The 22,812-nt window shown below is 45.6% G+C and overlaps 1 protein-coding gene and 1 long non-coding RNA gene across 2 annotated transcripts; both read left to right on the top strand.

Annotated features, from left to right (window-relative positions):
* Nucleotides 1-14,321: 14,321 nt before the first annotated feature.
* spata6 (spermatogenesis associated 6) lies at nt 14,322-20,406 on the top strand (the record flags this gene model as incomplete). Its single annotated transcript, XM_080549985.1, has 8 exons — nt 14,322-14,435; nt 14,728-14,776; nt 14,923-14,964; nt 15,218-15,342; nt 15,815-15,913; nt 17,137-17,394; nt 19,262-19,332; nt 20,262-20,406. Exons 1-8 carry the CDS (start codon nt 14,358-14,360, stop codon nt 20,404-20,406), a joined length of 867 nt encoding a protein of 288 aa, XP_080406111.1. The 5' UTR covers nt 14,322-14,357.
* Nucleotides 17,639-18,686, top strand: LOC308174640. The gene is made up of 3 exons (XR_013937928.1): nt 17,639-17,763; nt 18,262-18,311; nt 18,515-18,686. It is a non-coding gene; the product is annotated as an uncharacterized lncRNA (long non-coding RNA).
* Nucleotides 20,407-22,812: the final 2,406 nt, after the last annotated feature.

Raw genomic sequence — 22,812 nt, 5'->3', positions numbered from 1 at the left:
ACATCACACAGTTGCTGAAGATTTGTGCTAAGAAAATATCCCCCACACCATTACACCACCACCACCGTTTTCACCCAGAGAACTGCCGATCACTGGATATTTTCTCTTTTTCAGTTGATGTATGTTTCCCATGCCCTTTAAATTGTTAAATTGTAAAGTGAATGAGAAGAGATACCCCTAGATACCCCCCCCCCCCCTGTCTCAGTAATGTGCCCTAGATATGTCAGACTTTTTACTTTTGGTCTCTCTGTCCAATTTCTCCATTGCTCCCTCTGAGACCTATACGTACTGCATACTGTGATCTTGATCCATTAGTCTTTCCATATCTATTTCTCTCTCTCTTTCTCTCTCTCTCTCTCTCTCTCTCTCTCTCTCTCTCTCTCTCTCTCTCTCTCTCTCTCTGTCAGACCCTTAGGATAGTTTCAATCTCTTTACATCTAGTCATGAATACACTTAAGCAAACTTAAGTGTGTGTGGGTGTGTGTGTGCGTGCATGCCTGCCTGTCATCGTTTGCTCAAAAGCCAGGAAATGAAGGAATACTATGTCCTCTTGTCTGTCTTCAAAGGCCTAACAAGGATCATAACACACACATGTTAGAGGAAGAACACTGTATGCTCTGAGATGATACGGAGAGGAGATAGAAGGAAAGAGGAGAGATGATAGAAGAGGAGAGAGCAGATAGGAGGAGATGCAGAGAAGGAAGGAGGAGGCAAGAAGAGAGGAAGAGAAAGAACCATGTGGAAGACAGACGAGTGGGAAGATAATACTAAGTCTAGTCTACTCATAAAGCTGGACAGCCCCAAAAAAATAAGACTAGTCCACGGAGGAGAAAGTAGAGAGAGAGAGAAAATACAGTAGAAGGGACAGGAATCAGACACAAGTACACAAGAGTAAAGAGTATTTGGTTTTCGAGGAAACAACAGAGAGCTGTGAAGTCCTGAGCGTACCACAACTTCACTGTCTCCTCAACACAACTCTCTGTTCATGTATCTCTATATCTGATGTCTTTGATGGCTAGGATGCATCCTTCTCTCTATCTTCTTGTATGAGTCTCTATAGGATTCATTCATCCTCAACATGTAGAGTACGTTCTGTTGTACTCATGACATTTCCTCTGGAACTCATCTCATTGCACTACATTGCACAATAGTTTCTCTATTGATCACTCCTTATCATCCCTCTATTCCCATACCCCCCCCCCACCACACACACACACACCGCTGTCTGTCTCTCTATATATATATACTCCATTTGAAATCAAACAGTTACTACGGTGAAAGTAGAGATTCTCAGCTTTGATTCAATGTTTTTTTTCTCTTTCAGATTGATTCCATCATTTACAAAGTACAACATTTAGAAAAAAGCGTATGTCCAAATGAAGCACTCGTGTTTAGTATTTGGTCGACAATCCTTAGCATGCAATAACTGCCTGAAGTCTGCGACCCATTGACCCCAACAGACGCTGGATATATTTTCTGGCAGTTATACTGCATCCATCTTCAGTTAGTTTTGAGATGTTATCTCTTTTTTTTACCTTAAATTCCCTCTTCAGCAAATTAAATGCATGTTCAATAGGATTTAAATCAGAAAATTGACTTCGCCAATCAAGAACCTTTGCCTTGAAAAACGAACAAAACAAAAAAAACACAAAACGTTGTGATGGCAGTATGTTTTCGGTCATTGTCTCACTGTCTGATGAAGCGCCATTCAATGAATTTGCTTTTACATTTTTGCCATTTAGCAAACGCCTTTGTCCAAAGTGACTTGCAACAAATACATCTGTCTAAGTAAGTGAATCGTCTGTCCATCAGTCATCATAAGAAATAGTAATCTATGCCAAAACCAGGGGCCATTGGCAGCTGCAATGCTAGAAGAAGCATTTTTCTTTCTTTCTTTCTTTATAGTAGAGAAACTATACAGGGGGGTAGTGGGGATGAGGAGGTATTTAGGAGGGACAGTCAAGATGTAGCCTGAAGAGATGGGTCTTCAATCTATGGTGGAAGACCTAGGTAGACCTAGGTTCTGGGCCCTGGACAGTCTGGACGGATTGATGGCAGCTGCTGGACTGAAAAAATCAGGTGTAGTGCTGAGGCACAAATACGTATGTACATTTCTAGCCTGCAAACTGCGACACTTTAAATAAATGTGCAATAACACTATGTGCAATATGACAACCCTAGTCGTCTATCTATACAGTATAGTATAGTGGATAGTGTACATAGCCTTTATTTATGTAAACCAGCTCCTTCCCTTCTTGTGTTTTTTTTTCTTTTTTTTTTTCCTAGCACCAGGGGAGCCACCCCTCCTAAATTTCATTGTTTGGTACCTGTACTATAGCAATGACAATAAAGACCATTCATTCATTCAAGATACGTAGGTAGTGACTGTACTGTATGTCCTTACAGCAGTGGGCAGCTCATTCCACAAGCGGGGCGCCGGGATAGGGAAAAGTTGTGACCGAGAAGCACGACTCCTGCATCGACGTAGAGGCGGCGGTGCGGGGCCAGGCGGGAGGCGGCCAGCCGAGGTGGAGGCGGGGCCAGGCGGCCAGCCGAGGTGGAGGCGGGGCCAGGCGGGAGGCGGCCAGCCGAGGTGGAGGCATTGCCTTGCATTCAAGCAGACAAGATGTTTACGTACACTTCAGCGTCTTTGAGCCTCGGAAAAGCGCTATACAAATATAATGAATTATGATTATTATTATTACTTCAGAATACATTCTGCTGCTGCCATCAGCAGTAACATCATACGTTAAGACGAGTGAGCCAAACCATAACGATTCCACAATTCCTCCGTGTTTCACAGATGAGGTGGTATGCTGTAAATCTTGGGCTGCAGATCAGTTTTCTCCTAACTTTCCACTTGCAGTCACTCTGACGAAAAGATAATATATTACATATTATCCGTCCACAATATCCTTTCCCAGACCGGGGCAGACTTTTAGGTCGTTTTTAGCTAACTGTAATCTGACCATTGCGTCATCTCACCAGTGTGTTTTCTTTTTCTTTGTAATGATGTTCCATACTGTTGATTACTGCGGTTTTGACAATGTTTCAGATTTCTCAGCCTAACAAAGCCTTCTTTGACATCCATTGAAACCTCTTGGGTCCTCATGTTGACAGACACCAATAGCAGACTTCAACGGCAAAGCCTAAAATAAATATTAGACATTGACAGCTCTTTTATGCCTGCAAATGATGTGGCAGAACACACTTGATATACCAGAAACACCTGTCAAGTGTTACAGATGGGGTCGCACTTCCCATTGCGATCCCTAAGTGTTTCCCTCTGGCCGTCCACTGTGCCACCTCACTCTCTCACTCACTCACTCACTCACTCACCAAACTTTAACATTGAAAGTTACGAGTACTGTTTTGTTCTCTCCATTTATTTTCAAGTCAAGTCCGTAGGCTTTTTGTATATACCCAATTACTGTTTTTTGGAGACTTTTGTTTTCGAGTAAGTCTGTGTTTGTATCCTGTGTTGACAAATCAACTTTCAAGTAAAGATCAATCTGAAAAAAGAAAACATTGAATTAAAGCTGGGAGTCTCTACTTTAACTGTAAAAGTCTCTACTTTTACTGATGCTAACTTGAGTTCAAATCCAAACGATTGGAGTATATTGTAGAGCTAAAAGAGGACAAAATGCTTCCTCTTTCCAATACTTGGCACTGTCGATCCAGACCTCTTCACAGAGGCCCCATCATAAAGGATAGCATTTTCATTGGCCAGAGATACTATACAGCACACACTGTAAAGCCATTTTAGTATGGCTACAGTCTCTACATAATGGAAGGAATTTGGAAGTCACATGACATGAAAATCGGTTCTGCAGCTCAGTGTGACATTCATCACTCACACCCACTCGGACTGGAACCCTGACACAATAGGGGTTACATAAGCAGTGAATACATAAATACACACACACTAGCACACACACACACACACACACGTTTTATATCATGCCTGAGTGTGTGCTTCCCTTAATTACACTACACTACGCCTTTCACAGAATTAAACATGCCTACACTCACAGACCGTCCACAACAACAACAACAAAAACAAGTGCTAGTTAAGTGAGTGTCTATGGAGCTTTCACTGTATCTGTACGCTGATCTGAAGAGCTGGCTAACATTTTCATCGGACAGTGAAAGGCAATAATTATCTCCTTAAATCGTATTCAACCCGTCCTCCCATCCTCCCCCTGCCCGAACTACCCACTGTACATACTTTGTGTTTTGTCCCCCGCCCCCACCTGTGGTGTATGTCCCCACCTGTCCTACCCGCTGTACATACCTTATGTTTTGTTGTATTGTTCTTCCCATGTTGGATGTATGTTTATCTTGTAGATAGTACTAGTTATTTGTCTGTATTATCTTGTAGATAGTACTAGTTTTTTGTCTGTCTTACATGTAACGATGAATTGAGAATCAAGGACCCCAATTGAAATAAGCCAGTGGCTTTCTTGGGTTTTTATCCTGTTAGTTGACCTTGTATGTAATATGTACTTTCATGTACTTACTTCTGCAAATCTTCTAATAAAGTTTTCAATCAATCAATCTCATCCTGCTTACTGTAGTGTTTCCCTTCTCCTGGTCCTATCTAGTAGTACATGTGGATTAATTGCAGGTTTCCATAAGGTCATTGCTTCACAACTGTTACATAACTAGTTTTAATAGGTTGTGAATTTTGGAGTCCACGAGGACAACCTGGCATTAACCAGGCAATTACGAATTACACATTTAGGTCCATGAAACCTAACTGTATACAATACTGTACAGTGAACATGCACACCACACACACACACACACACACACAGCTTCTGCCTTCTGCTCTGCTTGCCTTTGGTATGTGACTGGTCCACAACCACAGCAGGCGTCATGATGAGCCGGTAGGAGAGCAGTGCTTAGTGAAGTGTGCCCTAGTCACATCTCATCACAGGGCTAGGTGGAGGAGAAGAGGAGGAGGGGTGGAGGAGAAGAGGAGGAGGGGAGGAGGAGGAGTGGTGGAGGAAGATTCTCCAGATAGGTGCAGTGGCAATCTGTATCTCTCTGGCATCACAGGGGAGTGCACAGTCTAGGATTTGCTGTCAGTAAGAAGACACTCGCGCGCAGTACTCAAGTTGTAAAAGAAAATCAGGGGGGGGATGGTGGATTTGATCATATGGGGACAATTTTAGCATCCCCAGAGCGTCAGTGACTTCAGTGTCAGTGACTTGGTAAAAATGTCATTGCGTGTGTGCGTGCCCCCCTCCCCACATACACATGAGCGCATTCAGCCCCACAGCGTGGAGAGTTTAGTAAGGCACACATGTTTGATAGCATTCCTCATTCCATTCCGTCCTACGATTTCTTTCTCCACCAGCCTCCCCTGTTCTGTCGGTAGGCGTACCCCTGGGGACAGAGACGTGTGGGCAGGGGAGGTCGAGCGATTGATCTCAGCTCAGTATTCAACACCATCATCCCCCTCCGAGCTGGTCACCAAACTCAGAGACCTCGGTATCAGCACCTCCCTCTGCAACTGGATCCTAGATTTCCTAACCGACAACAGACACCCAGCTCATCAAGTTGGATAACCGCTCCTCCTCCACCCTGATCCTGAACACCGGCGTGCCTCAGGGCTGTGTTCTGAGCCCTCTGCGCTCCCTCTGCACCCTCTACTTCCTCTTCACCTACGACTGTGTGCCGAAGCATGGCTCTAACTCCATCATCGAGTTTCGCAGGTGACACCACAGTGGTAAGTAATAACGACGAGTTGGCAGCAAAATGGCGGTGTGGTGTGCTGACAACAACCTGGCCCTTAACACCAGTAAGACCGAGGAGATCATTGTGGACTTCAGGAAAACTGGGGGCTGCGTACTCTCCCCCATCTACAATGAAAGCTCCCCTGGCGGAGCCTCCAGTGTGGCGCACGGCGGTGATGAGCCGCGTGCTTAGTTTCCTGCGGCCATCTGTCTGATTGGGAGACACGGGGCAGCCGTGCATTCACGTATCTCCCTCCCGCTGTTGGAAAGGCCGCTGTCCACGGTTCTGAACCCTGTTCATACCATTTTAATATTTATTTTTTTACAATACATCCCTCGATTTTACTTGCTTACTTATTTTCTACGTCCTACTAAGGTCTTGAACCTCTCTATTTTTAGCATTTCTGCAGAGATTTCCCTAAAGGAATTCTAACCTAATCTTAACCTCACATGCTATTAAATGCCAACTATTAACAACCAGGTAGTTAGATGCTTTGCTAGGTGGTGCCAGTTAATTAAGCACACTTAGCCTAAGATTAAAGTTACATCAGTGTGAAAGTATAATTGCCTTTTTACTCTTACCCTTCTCTTTTTCCACCTTTCTCCTCATAGTCTCCCGTCCTTCCAGTACCCCTGCTCTCCCAAAGTCTAAAGTTAGACATGATCATTATGATCATTAGTAGTATTATTCTAACCCTGTTCTCTTGCTGTCTCTTTCAGCTCAGTTCTACAGTATTCAAGAGCTCTCTATGTCACTTTGGAACAACTCCCCTAGAAGAGAGAGCGTTTTCATCTCATCTCTCTCTCTCTCTCTCTCTCTCTCTCTGTCTCTCTCTCTCTCTCTCTCTCTCTCTCTCTCTCTCTCTCTCTCTCTCTCTCTCTCTCTCACACACACACACACACACACACACACACACACACACACACACACACACACACACACACTATAATCGCCTCTCATGGACATCGCAAACCAGAAGCTTCCATTTTTGGTGGGTGATACAGTCTGCTTGCGCATTGCAATTAGCCATGGAGAATGTCCCCTCAGAGTCGAGGAGGGGAGAGATGGTGACTAATGAGGTAGAGGTCAGACAGTGTCGGCCTGAAACAAGCTTCAGGTCAGCTGACGCAGAAATTACAGGAATGGATTTTCACACAGAGATAAAAAGTTCTAAAGTTAAAACTATTGAATGAGTTAAAACATTTTATTATAATAATTTCCACATACTGTTTAGACGCTCCCACTTATAATGAATCACATCACATACTGTCAACAGTCAAGGAAAATATTGTCCTTGTTATGTAACTCTGTACCTGGGGAAACTGATTTATTTTACTATACACCTTGCTAAAGAATACATTAGAAATACAGGCACACACTAGTACTGTATAATATGTTTTTCTTTTTCTTCTCTCTAATTCTCACATTCACTCTCTCTTTGTATCTCTCTCTTTCTCTCTCTCTCACACACACACACACACACACACACACACACCAATTATGACGTGAGGGAATGGGACAGCTCTGTCATGGATCCTGGACCATGGTACATGAACACACCTGCCCACACACACTTATCTACACTGACTCACACAAACTCTCTCACACACACACACACACACACACACACACACACACACTGTCTCTCTTAGTCCCTGCGCTCCAGGAATACCTAGCAGGCAGACAGATACAGTGTGGCTTAGTGACGTTTACCTGAGAGTAGTGGTGTGTGTGTGTGTGTGTGTGTGTGTGTGTGTGTGTGTGTGTGTCTGTCTGTCTGTCTGTCTGTCTGTGTGTGTGTGTGTGTGTGTGTGTGTGTGTGTGTGTGTGTGTGTGTGTGTGTGTGTGTGTGTTACGTACAGTGTCGGTTTTCTGTGTTGTGTTGTGTGTTGTGTTTTTGTCTCCCCCTGCTGTTGTCATTCTCCTAAAATCTCAGATGCATGCTTGGTTCCAGTCCCACCATGAGCTGTGGAAGGGCTCTGGTGGGTAGAGCACTTGTTTGATTTGGTTTTCTTCCTGGTCTTGTTAATGTAGTTTAAAATGTGAAAGCTTCCAAGCTTACCCTAACCATAACCCTTGAAGTTGTATTCTGTATTTTGTTTGTTAACTATTTATGTTAATCTGTGCACACAGGGGCAGATGACTAGTTGAGATACCCTGGGTTTCCATCTTGCACACACATAGGATTTACCTGCTGTCTAGCACCCCAGTTTAGAGTGAGCACCACCTCCTGTACTTTGAGGTGCCTAGCACCTGTAAAGGGGGGGTGCGATTATTATTTTGTTTATGACTTTTATTTAGTGCCATTCTCTGTTCACTATCTTGTTTTATCAAGAAATATTCATTTATTGTATATTTAGTTTCCTGGTTTTTGTGTGACTGCATCCTCACTGGTCCATTCTGTTGCTTTATGTTGCGCCCTGCTACCCCGGGGCGTAACTGTGTGTGTGTGTGTGTGTGTGTGTGTGTGTGTGTATGTGTGTGTGTGTGAGAGAGAGAGTGAGTGTGTGGGAGGAAGATGAATCATGTCTCTGCACCAGATGTTATTACCATGATAAGTTGTGTTAGAGTCTCAGTGGGACAGGGTTGGGCTGATTGCACGGTGTCTCTGACATCAACAGAGGTAATCCACATAATGATCTCTATGGTGCGCCTGTCTCAGAGGAGAGCAGAAACTGATGGAAATTTCAAATGAGTTCATGCCACAAAACACAAGTAGATGGGTAGAGATAGATGGATGGATGGATGGATGGATGGATGAATTAATACATTCCATGAAAGACACAGTACACACATACATGTATGTGCTTCTCAGCGCAGTCAGTAATGATAAGTACGGTGTGATATCAGTAGTCAACATTATTTTGCGCATGAGGTTCCCGTCTGTGGGGTTTTGCCAGTTCACTGCATCCCCGTCCAGAACCACGAACACAGAGGGCAGGGACCCGACAGACGGCATGCAGGCTACAGCTATTCAAACTACCCTGGGACAACAGATGGAATACAGCTCTTTCGCTAAGTTTAGCTAACTCCAGCACCTTCACAGGTTCAGTTTATTCATAAACTGTACTTTTTGCTGAATGAAGAGTACCAATGAAAATGTCAGGAAGTATTACACCAAATGAATTATTGAATAATACACACCTACGCACAGTCAATGAAACCTGTTCACGCCTGCTGTGAGGTGAGTGTGATCGCCACATTCCTCTGCTACACAAACTAAATTCGTGACGTTAGAATTATAGGGTTCTATCTCAATTTTTGTCAAAATTGACTTTTTTACATAATCTGATCCATTAGGTGTTTATTAATTCCTGTGTGGTGTTATTTTTAACATGTTTACATTTTTTAGTTAGTAATTCATAAAATACAAAGGTTCCATCTCACAAAACATAATGGAATGTAAAAACGTTGACGCTCAATATCTCTGAACTACCCTAAACGGAGATAGAACCTTAGAATTCTAAGCTCACTTAATATCGGGACAAAGAGCTTTGACTCACTGATGAGAATAAATAACTAAAACAAAACCGACATCGACAAAATGGTACAATTAGGAATCCCAGAGGAGGTATGAGCACCCACATCTTTCCCACAGCAGGAAAAGGCAGAGAAGAGAAGAGAACGGAGGAGGGAGGTTTGGTGCTCTCTCCATTTCCCTCGTCCTCAGACGTCTGCTTCTCTAAGTACAGTATGTTATCTGATCACATATGCTGGGAATCAGAAGGTCTAGTTCTGCAAGTTCGTCAGGCATAAAAAAGTAAAAGCCCTTTCAGATATGAGCCGCTCACACTGATGTCATTTATTAATGGAGGGAAGAAGGACATCAATAGTTGGCCTTTAATGGAGAGCAGTGAGCTATTGCATAACACCACCGCCCATTGCCTAAAACCATCCCGGAAAGACAGAAAGACTAAAATCATGTCACAGACTCTTCTACACTCATTATTCTGATGAGCACGGAACTTCAGAGCACTGCCACGTAAACTCACTGTCAACACACATCCACATGCCTGCCTCTCCCTTATTTAACTTGTGAGTCTCTTGTGTGCGGGTCTTGGAAAGCATTCTAAGCAAAGTAAAGAATATTTTGATACACACACACATTCCTCACAACACTGACTGACTTTTATTTATTTTGGAAACTTTTGTTTCATTGGTTCTTGCTATGTTTGGTTTTGTCTGTTTTGTTTGAGATGGAAAGATTGATTGAGAGATTGAGATTGAGATAACGTTTATTGCCACTATGCATTACACATATAGGAATTTGCTTCGTCACCACAGCAAGTGCATTTATACTTTTTTCACATATCAAAAAACAGGACAACACAACAACAACACAGGACAGACAACAGTGCATTGGATAGTGCGGTATAAAGTAAAGTGCAGTGCAGAGTTTTTTTTACAGTGAGTCCAGTTCAGTCCTGGGCAGACTTGGGGGCGGGGGGGGGGGGGGGAAGCCAGAGTCATTTAACAGCCTGGCGGCTGAGGGGTAGAAGCTGAGCCTGTGGCGGGCCTTCAGTGCCTTAGGCAGCCGCAACCTTCTTCCAGAGGGAAGCAGGGTGAGGAGGCCGTGGCCGGGGTGGAAGGGGTCTGCCATGATCTTCCTTGCCCTCCTCAGAGCCCTGGTGTCATGCAGGGAGTTGAGGGAGGGCAAGGGACAGCCGATCACCCTCTCTGCTGAACGTAGCACCCGCTGCAACTTGGCCTTGTCCTTGGTCGTTGCAGCAGGGAACCAGGTGATGATGGAGTGGGTGAGGATGGACTCTATGATGGCCGTGTAGAACTGGACCATCATGGACCTCGGCAGCCTGAGTTTCCTCAGCTGCCGGAGGAAGAACATCCTCTTCTGGGCCTTCTTTGTGAGGGCCTCGGTGTTCTGCTCCCACTTTAGGTCCCGGGAGATGGTCATGCCTAGAAAGCGGCATGACTCCACGGAGGCCACCGGGGTACCTCCCAGCGTGATGGGAGGGGGCAGGGCTGCTTTCCTTCGGAAGTCCACCACCATCTCCACTGTTTTTAGAGCATTTAGCTCCAGATTGTTTAAAGATGTGCCGCTGTTCCCTAAGTGTGCAATAAAGTGTGTTAAAACCCCAAACTGAAATCACTCTCTCTGTCAGGGAAACAGATAGGCTACTGTATTTACATCAAAGCAAGTGAGATGAACAATTATAAATTAATAATAGACACAAATTATTTTAATAAATACTTTTGAAGTGTAAATGTAAGTAAAGAATCAAGAATTGATGGTAAACACCACACACACAGACATGTCAAAAGCCTCTCTCCGAGATGGAAGATTGAGATTCAAACTGTGTAAAACATTGCTCTTCCATTGCTGTTGTTTTTCTAGTGTTCAATCAACAGAAAGTGTTGGCTTTGACCGAGAAACAGGGTGGTGAAGAGAGAGAGTGCAAGGCACTGTAGAGAGTGAAAAGAGAGAAACAGAGAAAGAAACAGAGAAAGTCCAAGAGAAAGTCCAAGAGAAAGCAATCACTGTAAATGTGATTTTCTGAACAGATCAATGGATCCCTACAGAGATAAACACACCTCCCACTGTAAAGACAGCAAGCCAAAGACAGCTTCTGGCACTGTCTCTCTGCCATCCTATGTCATAGCTGCATTCATTCTCACAGAGGGCCTCTGAATGTCTGCCTTATCTTAAAACATATTCTGTACCGCAACAGACAGAATTATAGTATGTGTAGATTCTGAGTTATCCTCTGTTCAACATTTTGATTGGTTGGTGATTTGTTCCGGGTTTCACAGCTGCTGTCACAAATGCCTTTGATTTAAGATCGTGACATCATTGTGGAGGGATGCAGTGCCACATGCACGAGCCTTCTAAGTGTGTAATTTTACCACAGGTCATAGAAGCCTTCAGGGGCCACCAGAAGCCAGCACAAGCCACCATACACACACACACACACACACACAGTTCTAAATGAGCTCTCTGAAACGTGTAATTTTGCTAAGGGTCACAAGAACCTCCAGGAGTGTCCAGAGGCGAGCTGGGTCTGCCAGCCTGATATCTGACATCACAGTCACACATCACACCACCATCAGCTTTTGTGAGGGCAGGACATCCTTCAATTGGTTCATACAGAAGGGTCATCACTCTAGTACAAGAACAGTTTTGTCCATTTTGAATTTGGAGTAGGTAAACATTCTAGTGTTTATCAAACAAGAGATAAACATATGTTCATTTTTGTATAAGATATAGATGGTCTTCTACCCTGATAAACTATGTTGACTTCTTTACATTTATACAGTAGTTTAACACACTATTGAACATTCCTCTATCTATGCCAAAGACCACACATCCAGTCTATGGACTAGAGTAGTGTTACAAACGAACAGTGCTGGCGCCCCCTAGAGGTTATCATCTGGTTTGCACAGGGTTGGCCCTTTGGAGTAAACAGAAGGGAAACAGAAGGGAACAGAAGGGATCCTGTCATTTGACAGGATCCTCCTGACAGGATGCTCCTCCTGAGACATACTACCCCCCAGCACTGTGTCTCCAGAGACACCTGCTTCCCCCTATACTGTGTCTCCTAAGATTTCTACTTCCCCACCTTGTACTGTTTATTGACAGAGACAGAGAGACAGAGATAGAAGCTCAATGACAACCTGATCCACGCAGTGTGTAATTGATTCCTTTGCAAATCAGAGACCCTATAAAAACAAAGATATTGATTCCAAAATTACATGAACTATTATCCTTGCATTAAGATGGACTTAATGTTCCAGGCTGTACCAGTGCCAGTACCAGGATCTGTGCCCCATGCTGGATGCAGAACGATGCAGAAATAACTTTAAATAATTTATGGACAGTATGCTGATAATATGCAGGGAACTTTTCCTGGATAGACGGTGTACAGGTCTTTCACCCTTGCTTGCTTGCTATGCACCGGTGGTCCTCGGGCCTCTCCTCGGGGGCCCCTGGCCGCCCCGCGTGCTTGGTCTGTTCCGCTGCTGGGGCACCTGCTTGGCTAGCCTGGTGCGGGGCTATTATGGTCTGTGCTTGCTTGGCTGGGCCCGGTGTGCTGGTGGTGGGGCGGGTCGGGTGTGTGGGGCGGCCGGGGGCCCCCGGGGCGGGGATTGGGGGCCGCTGCTGTGTGCTGGTAGGCAAACTGTTAGTAGTCACTCTATGAGTTGAGGGCTGCAAGGGAATTTTCCTGGCTTTTCTATGCCCTGGACAGAGATTGGTAGATATTGATAGATAGATATAGAACATACAAAGATAGTCATAGATTCATAATTGCAGAACACATAGGCTAGCCAGATAGATACACTTACATAAAAAAACATCATTATCAACAATCAATATTTTATTGTTCACATAAGCACATCTCTGTCCAGTTCTTATAGCCTTGTTTTGCACTCTGTCCCTGTTCCACGAGCATGTCAACACTGTGGCCCCTGTTATGACATGTTGACCATCTATATCTGCCCCAATTGTCACAAAGCCATGTCCCACACATGTCTAAATGCCATTCAGATTTTTGTCTTTACATATCAGAAATGTACACAACATTTGCATTTATTTGTCGTCATTCATGGCAATCAGAATAACATCATATTGACTACAGACACATTTATGACAGGTCATCAATTCAAATGAGCTAAACTTTCTACTACTAGGCTATAGTCTACTAGACACACCAACATTTAAAACCGCATATATGGCCACATTACATACACATCGACAAAGTTTGTCACAGCACCTTTATTGAACAAGACATCACAGATGACGGTGGGCTTATTGTAATTTTGCCCGAAATTCCTGACTTGTGAATCAGTCGATACAGCCGCCATACCCTGACCTGACCAGCAGATGGCGTTATGGAGCTGGCTGTATCGAATGCAAGCTAATGATCACATGAGCGGCCGTTTCCTGTTAGTGTTTGGCAGCCATGACAACGAGGTTTAAACATGGCCATGAAATCTCCCAAGAAACTTTCCTCCAGCTCGAAAAAGACGAAAAAGGGTCTGAGATGCACCGTGCAGATGGACCTGCAGGCTGTAAGTACGACGCTAAAGGCGTCTAACGTAACGCTGCAGAAAGAATTCAGCCTGTCTAACTTCATCCCTTTTCATCAGACATGCTAACTAGCTAAACTGACTTACAAGCATGCAACTAAACTGACTTACAAGCATGCAACTAAACTGACTTACAAGCATGCAACTAAACTGACTTACAAGCATGCAACTAAACTGACTTACAAGCATGCAACTAAACTGACTTACAGGCATGCAACTAAACTGACTTACAGGCATGCAACTAAACTGACTTACAGGCATGCTAGCTACAGCTAGCTAGCTAGATGATCATGTCAACAGTACTGATGATGCTCTCCTAAAACTTGTGTGGTTTTGGTTTCCAAATGGTTGTAGGAAGCGTTTGATATTTGATGGGATAATAGTGTGTGTGTGTGTGTGTGTGTGTGTGTGTGTGTGTGTGTGTGTGTGTGTGTGTGTGCGTGTGCGCGTGCGCGTGTGTGTCTGTGTCTGTGTGTGTGTGTCTGTGTGTGTGTGCGTGTGTGTGATTGTAGATCACCTGTCCGGGCGTGGTGCTAGCCAGCGATGACGATGTGTACCTGAGTGTGTGTGTGATGGGTCAGTTCAGGAAGACAGAGTGCGTGCCCCCGGTATTCCCTCTGCTCTTCCACCACAAGATGCTCTTCGTCAAGGTGAGGCCAGGCGGCAGCCATCTCCTCTCCCCTCTGTCCGTGAGACACAGCCGTTAGAAAGGCAACCGTTTAGTTCTCTTCCCTCTTTACCTGTGTAGTAACAACTTAACAGGAGCAGGGTGATCTCTCTCTCTCTCTCTCTCTCGCATGCTCTGTCTCTCTCTCTATCTCTCTGTCTCCCTGTCATTCTCGCTCTGTCTCTCTTTCTCACTCTGTCTCTCTTTCTTGCTCTGTCTCTCTGTGTGTCTCTCTTTCTGTCTCTCTGTGTGTCTCTCTTTCTGTCTCTCTGTAGACCTTCTCAGGAGCAGTGGACCCTGGGGACATAGCTGACCTCCTAGAGGGTAAGAGTCCTTTCTCCTCCCCTTCCCTCCTCTCCTCTCCTCATCTCTCCTGTGATGTTGGAAGTGTTTACTGAACAATGTTCTCGACATCAGTAAACTTTGATGGTGGTGTCCCTGTCCCCCCCCCTCCTCTCTCCCCCCTCCAGAGGACACTACCACCTTTGAGTTGATCCAGCTGGTGCCTCCAGGTAATGGGTCCATTTTGTTCTTCCTCAGACTGAGGCAGGTTCTACCTCCGCCAGCCTCCCCCTGGTACTTTGATTTGATTTGATTTGATTTGATTTGATTTGATTAGGATGGGTGGTGGGTGGCTGGCTGGCTGGCTGGCTGCGTGCGGTTTAATCAGTTCTAACTTCCAAGTTGGTGTGTGTGTGTGTGTGTGTGTGTGTGTGTGTGTGTGTGTGCGTGTGCGTGTGCGTGTGCGTGTGCGTGTGCGTGTAGTGGGTGAAGTCTTGGCCACCGTAGCAGAGAACAGCAGGGACTTCCTGTACCCGGCCCCTAAACTGACGCCCCGCGTCCGAGGGCCGGAGAGAGAGATCCTGATGACGAGAGCCAGCTCCTTCCCTGTGAGTGACACACACACACACACACACACACACACACACTCACACACACACACACACACACACACACACACACACACACACACACACTCACTCACTCACTCACTCACTCACTCACTCACTCACTCACTCACTCACTCACTCACTCACTCACTCACTCACTCACTCACTCAGACACACACACACACACACACACACACACACACTCACACACACACACACACACACACACACTCAGACACACACTCACTCACACTCAGACACACACTCACTCACTCACTCACTCACTCAGACACACACACTCACACATTCATCCTCCTAGACACACACACACACACACACACACACACACACATCACAAATCCGGTCAGAAATCAAGTAATTTCTGTCATCTCCACAGAGAGATTGAAGGTATGTTGTCTCCTTGTTAAAGGTGTGTGTGTTTGTGTGTGTGTGTGTTTGCCAACCTACTCAGGGAATCTCGCCCAAGGTGGAGTTCGCCACCACATCCACCATCGAGGACTGTGATAGGAAGTCCACCATCGAGGACTGTGATAGGACGCCCGTCTCATCTGTGAGTGTGTTTTCCTCGCTGGTGACATCCCTCCCACCACATTCCACACACACACACACACACACACACACACACACACACACACACACACACACACAACCCCCCCTCGCCTTCAGTTTCACCCCTCCTCCCGTCCATCTACGGATGGGTGGGTGGATGCTAGTGTGTGTGTGTGTGTGTGTGTCTGTGTTTGAAGAGACTTGGTTCTGGTTTAATCAGCTACTTGTAGCTCAATGCATTGTCTGAAGGACAGGCAGCCTTATCAGCTGTTAGTAACACCAGACACTACACAATGCATATGGGGGGGTGGGGGGGAGGGGGGCGGGCGGAGGAGTGGAGTCGGGGGGGAGAACAAGAAAAACCTCTTAGCTTTAATATAATTAAAACAATCCACTCCAAATAGAAATCTCAATCAGCATTTATTTATAACATTTCTCAGAAATGACTTAATGTTCCCGCCTGTCCTGATTAGCATTTCAATTAGGGTTATTGTGTTTTCACAACCAGGTAACATTGTTATTGCATAATCAGAAGCTTCAATTAACATTTGGTAACTTATTTATCCTCTCATCGCCTGCGGGACTGCAGATATTGCATCTGAGATTTTTTTTTAAATTATTTTATTTAGGAAGCCTCCCCCTACAGTAATAGAATAATAATAACAAATAACAAATACAATCTTAATAATATTAATAATTAAATTATTTTCTTTAACAGCATTATTGTTGGCTAAGTCTAAAATGTGAGACAGAACAAAAAAATTAAAAGATGTTGATTAAATGAAATGTACTCATTTTGTTAAACTGAAACATGTTGTTAAGCTGATGTAGGGGAATGGTTAGGGTTATGGAGGTGATTCTGCAGCGGAACAGAGACGTGTTGCCGTGACAACTGCGTCGATCACCTTTAACTCATTCAGTGCCACGGGTGAATAAAGTCATTCTAGAGTGCCACGAGTGACGTTATTCACCAGAAATCCAGTCCTCCGATTTCTACCTCTGCCAGCCCCTCCCCCTGATGTGACCTCAGGTTAATAGCATTGACAGCCACCTTGTTCATGTCTGGTCCAAAGCTGGAAAAAAGGACAAACGTATTGACCAACATCCATCATCAACCCTGGCCCTGCCGTTGTTGTTGTTGTTGTTGTTGTTGTTGTTGTTGTTGTTGTTGTTGTTGTTGTTGTCGTCATCGTCTCTCTAACCTGTTGTCTCTCCCCCTTACAGCCCGGCCATCGTTCCCCGGCCCCCGCACACGGCCAGCCCGCCAGAGAGACTGCTGGGAGTCCTCCGGGGCGCGGCCAGAGAGGCAGGCAGCCGATTGGCTACGGCCGGCCGACAGTGGCGTCTCAGAGCCGCGCCCCCTCACCCTACACACGCCGCAGGATGTGCCAGCTGTCAGAGGACGCCTGCCAGCGCCTCGCCCACCTGGGGCTGGGGCCCTACCAGTTCAGGAAGGAGACAGAGGCGCACACGCCCTTCCTGGTTGGTGAGGGGGTCCGTATCTCTAGTTTATTAGGGGTGCAGCGGTTCAGTTGGAAATGTTGTTTTGTGCACTGAAAAAAAATACTACTATTTATTTACAATCGGTTACTTTACCTTATTTCTCTTATACTTATGGAACTTTAAGATTCACACACATTCCAGAATACGACTGGTATATTGTATAATATAATACCGTTACCGTGGTAATAACGGTTAATACAGCCGGGTGTTCTGTGGTTCCTCAGGTCCCTCGGTCCCTCAGTGCCTCTCTCCTCCAGTCTCCTTCCTCTCCTCCGTCTCCGTCCCCCCACCGCCTCTCCTCCTCCTCCTCTCCCAGACCCAGCCTCCGCCACAGCAGGTCTCCCTCAGGTGTGACATCATCATCAACAGCTTGACTGATACATGGTCAAATCTAATCAAACGTTGTATTTGCCTTACAATCCGATTGTTAGGATTACTGTGCAGTGAGATTGCTTAGGCCTTGCTCAAGGGGCACAACGGGCACCTTAAATATGACGCCAGCCAACCCTCCGGTCACCGCCGTCACATAGAATATAGACCAGTGGTTCTCAAACCTCTCCTCGGGGACCCCCAGCCACTCCACATATTTGATCTGTTCCACCACCAGCACACCTGATTCAACTAATCAAGTACAAAGCAATTACGATTTGTACTTGATTAGTTGAATCAGGGTGCGCCGGTGGTGGAACAGATCAGATATGTGGAGCGGCTGGGGGTCCCCGAGGAGAGGTTTGAGAACCACCTGATATAGACCGACCCCAAAGTAAACAGAACCAGAACAGATGTTATTGGGCCAACATGCAGAGTAGTGTCATTAACTCCTGGTGTTGGTTTCATCTCCTTCAGCTCCTCTAGACTCCTCCCTGACGGGCAGCTACAGGCCTAAGTCTGCCAGAGTGAGTCACTATTCTGTATCTTCACGAGCAGCACATTCAACAGACGATTGCTTGATGGTGATGAAAAAAATTGGAGACTGTTCATCCTGTTCCTCTGGTCTCTCCCCTCTTCTCTTCTTCCTCTCCTGTTCTTCTGGTTCCTCTCATCTCCTCTGGTATCTCCCCATCTCTCTTCCACTCCTGTTCCTCTCTCCTTCCTCCAGGATGGTAAGATCCAGTTGTCTCCAAGGAGGTCATCCAGAACCCCTGCGAAGGCCACCAGGCCAGCACGGTCCCCTCCACGGTCCAAAGATCCCAGCACCCCTGTGCGGGCTTCAGTGGCAGGTCTAGCCCGGTCTAGCCCAGGTTCTGGCCCTGGGAGTCCTCTGATCTGCCACTCCTCCCTCACAGAGAGGTAATTAACCACCCCAACTACCAACTAACCACCCCAACTACCAACTTACCACCCCAACTAACCACCCCAACTACCAACTCTTTTATGATGATATTGAAACGGACACCTGCTATTTTCAAATACCCTGGTATACCGGATTACCCAAATTACCGCCCAACCCACGCAGACAGGTAGACAGGCACTTCCCTGTATTGTATTAACGGTCAGAATGAGGGCCTGCTGTGAAGAATGTGTACTTGAGGCCCACGCCACACACCTGTCTGTAGTCTGTGTCCAGTCCTAACATGTGACCTGTGATGTCACCACCAGGTTCCGGAGTGTTCCATCTAGCCCCTCCCACTGGGAGGAGATCCACAGCAGAGTCCAGAACATTCTCCACACGAACGCCGCCGCCCGGAGGAGGAGGAGCTTAGTGAGTAACCCTAAGCCTTTTACCAGGCAGACACGTGACTCGTTGTTTTGTTTTTTTATCAGTGACCCTGCGTTGTGATTGGCTGGTTGCAATTGGGCTGGTTGTGTTTATCTGTTTGTGATTGGCCGGTTTGTGCTTCTCCAGGATGAGGGGCGGAGCCTGTCTAGGCGCTCCTGTGAAGAGTCTCTCTGTGACAACCAGCCTCACCTGGACAGGTAGACACTCCCGTAGGGGCTCAGCTCAGTTTAGATGAAGTTCACTCAGGACACTTACAGTTTAATATTGTTTAATACACACATTTAATACATGCTCCTGGCCAGCTGGCCTAATTAGCGTGATGGTGGGGTTTTAAAAGCAGGCGCTCCTCATTCCTCTAGGAGACCTCTCTCCACGCGGACACTTTCGTTATGTTGTGGCAGTTCTAGTTTGTGGCATTTTTATTTTACACCCTACAACAGGGTGTAAAATAAAACTCGTAGGTACGTATGTAGGTCAGTACAGAGCGACCGAGTGGCTGGAGGCTGTGGATTGTAATTTTTCTCAAAGAAAGCATGGTCTAGTAAAGCACGTTTGTAATAAACATTGATAACATTCATAAAAAGAGAGAATGTTCGAGAGAAGTGTGACCTTTTAGATTTTAGAAGAGATTAGATGGAGATAAAAAGATATTCTGCCACACTTTATTAAAAGAGAACATTGCAAAACTAGAGTAGGTTTTAATACAAACAAAAATATCATCCTTTTAAAATGGACAGCTCATGGCCCTTCTGGGCCACCATCATTTGAATCAATGTTTATTTGTCACATACACAGAATACAGCCGTAGACGGTGTAATGAAATGCTCAGGGTGAGCTAGCTCCTCAACAGTTCAACAACAAAGTAATAATATTCATGTAAACAATAACATAAGCAGTAGTATTTAGCAGCAGAAACACAACAACAATAATGGGTAGTAGCAATCGTAGTATGTAACAGTATGCATGTGAGTGTGTTTGTGCATGCGAGTGTGTTTGTGTGTATGAGTGTGCGCGTGCACATGTGCAATGACTTACCCTTTGGATGACCTGTCTGATGCAGTATTTCTAGTCTCAGGACAGTTTCTGTTCTCTGTGTTTATTCCCCCCCCCCACCACCTCCATGCAGAGACCCCCCCAAGGAGACATCTGTCCATTTAGACAACGGAACCTTCTGGACCAATCAGGCGGCCTCTTACACGGGGAAACCCCACCGGGTTGTGTTTGAGGACAGCCTTGAACGCATCTACAAGAACATGTACTCCAACCTGTAACCACTGCACTGTAGCTACTAGCCGCTAACTAACTCCAACCTGTAACCACTGCACTGTAGCTACTAGCAGCTAACTAACTAACTCCAACCTGTAACTGCTGCATGACCAATACTCAGGTCAGTGAAATGATACTAGACTGAGGAGAGACAGTCAGGGGGTGAGGAGGACAGGCAGGGCTGGGGGGGGGGGGGGGGGGCTGAGAAGGGACAGGACAGGGCAGGGGGAGGACAGAGGGTGGGGAGGACAGTGGGTGGGGAGGACAGTGGGTGGGGAGGGGGGGGGCTGAGAAAAGGACCTCTGAAGGACCACTAGCTGTCTCTCTTCTCTAACCAAACCGTTGTCCTATGATGTTATCCGGCAATGAAGAGCCATCGTGACAGATGTGATTAATGTGTGCTGTTGTGCCAGATCGCTGTTTTATCTGTGAGAGATGTGTCTAATTCATAGCTTTATGGATCTACTCAGTGCACTAACAACTTGTCTATTTAATGAACTGTGCATTTCTACATATTTTTTTATCCACTGATTATTTTTGTACTCAATGTCATGTGACTGACTGTAATAACGGCTTGTTGAAGGAGAATAAAGATGAATGATGATTTCATCCCGTCTCTCCTGTCTTCTCTCTAGGCAAGCTGAACTCTCAGACGAGCATATTGAATCAGCTGTAGAATAATGTCATATACTGTAGACATCACACATGGTGTGCCGGAATGAAATGCTAAAATAATCATCATAATAATAGTCCACAGAGTAGCGGCGCGCCTCGCCTTGACTCTTTCAGCCACTCGTGGTCGCTCACACGCTCGCCGCGAGTGGCTGAAAGAGTTAGGTGTAATAGGTGTAAATAGGTGTAGTGAACCACCTCTCTCTCTCTCTCTCTCTCTCTCTCTCTCTCTCTCTCTCTCTCTCTCTCTCTCTCTCTCTCTCTCTCTCTCTCTCTCTCTCTCTCTCTCTCTGACTGTTCATGTCTCTGTCTGTCTCTGTGGATTCCTGTGTAGGTCACCACAATCTACAGATTCTGTAGAGCTCAGATATGGCTGCCAGTGAGGCAGTGACTGCTGTCTCTCTCCTCCTCTTGGCTTCCATCTCTCAAGGTAAGCCTTGACCAGGGGTCTTTTAACCTTTCTCATGATGAATAAACCTCTGGCTCCCCAGCCGTAGTTCTCTGTTACCACTACCTACTACATTACCGTCCAAATCCTATTTGTGATAGCGTAGTTTGTGAGGAGAGCGTTGTAATGTGGCATAAGAACCATTACTTCACCTGAACATTGTGAGTCTAACATCGTTAAGTGAGTTCCTACAGTAAGACCTTTAGGTGATGTAAACTGACAGTTCTGCATTTACTTTTGATGATAGTCACTGATGTTATCACTAGATATATCTAGGATCATAAATACTGTAGTAAATATGAAAATATTGTAAATATGAGTAGATGTGATTAGTTGAGATAACATTACTCTTGTAGTTCTGATGGATTGGCAGTTCCCATGGTTTCAGTTGGGACCCTAACCCTAATCTGATATGTGTGGCAGGGCTCCCAGATGTGTTTCACATGACAGCATCGGTCGGCCAGGACATCAGCCTCCCCTGTCTTCTGGATGGACCTGTCACCAGCATCCTTCAGATCGAGTGGAGGAAGACCGGAAAGCCAGAAGACCATAAGCTGGTTGTCTATAACCCAGATAGAGGTTACCGTTCGTTCTGGCCCAACATTACTGTGCAGGTAATAAAAGATGCAAAGTATCAGCTGAGGGGCTTGCATCTGGAACTGCAGGGAGTGGAGGAGTGGGACAGAGGCCGATACATCTGTGAGCTCATAACCTATCCTAATGGCACCATCAGAAGGATAACACAGCTGAACGTCAATGGTGTGGACAGCCTCTGGAAAAAGTCTATTTATCTACTGATTATTTTTGTACTCAATGTCATGTGACCGACTGTAATAACGGCTTGTTGAAGGAGAATAAAGACGAATGATGATTTCATCCTGTCTCTCCTGTCTTCTCTCTAGGCAAGCTGAACTCTCAGACGAGCATATTGAATCAGCTGTAGAATATGTCATATACTGTAGACATCACACATGGTGTGCCGGAAGGAAATGCTAAAATAATAATCATAATAATAGTCCACGGAGTAGCGGCGCGCCTCGCCTTGACTCTTTCAGCCACTCGCGGTCGCTCACTCGTCATTTGTACACCACCAACTCGCTCGCCCGTCACTGCTCTCGAGAGGGAACAAACACGTTAATAAAAAGCCATCCGATGCAGTCTTTGGGACAACTTATTGCATTCGTTATAGAAGTGTTGTTGTCATGATCATACAACTCCAGACTGAAGTGGAAATTAATACAAAAAAGTGAGGATAAACAGTGCGGGGACCTTCCCACAGACCTCTCAATAA

This window comes from Nansenia antarctica (assembly GCF_963989245.1).
Source record: "Nansenia antarctica genome assembly, chromosome: 20".
NCBI classification, from domain to species: domain Eukaryota; kingdom Metazoa; phylum Chordata; class Actinopteri; order Argentiniformes; family Microstomatidae; genus Nansenia; species Nansenia antarctica.
The sequence above is the reverse complement of the archived record's forward strand: the minus strand, read 5'-3'. Positions and strand labels throughout refer to the sequence as shown.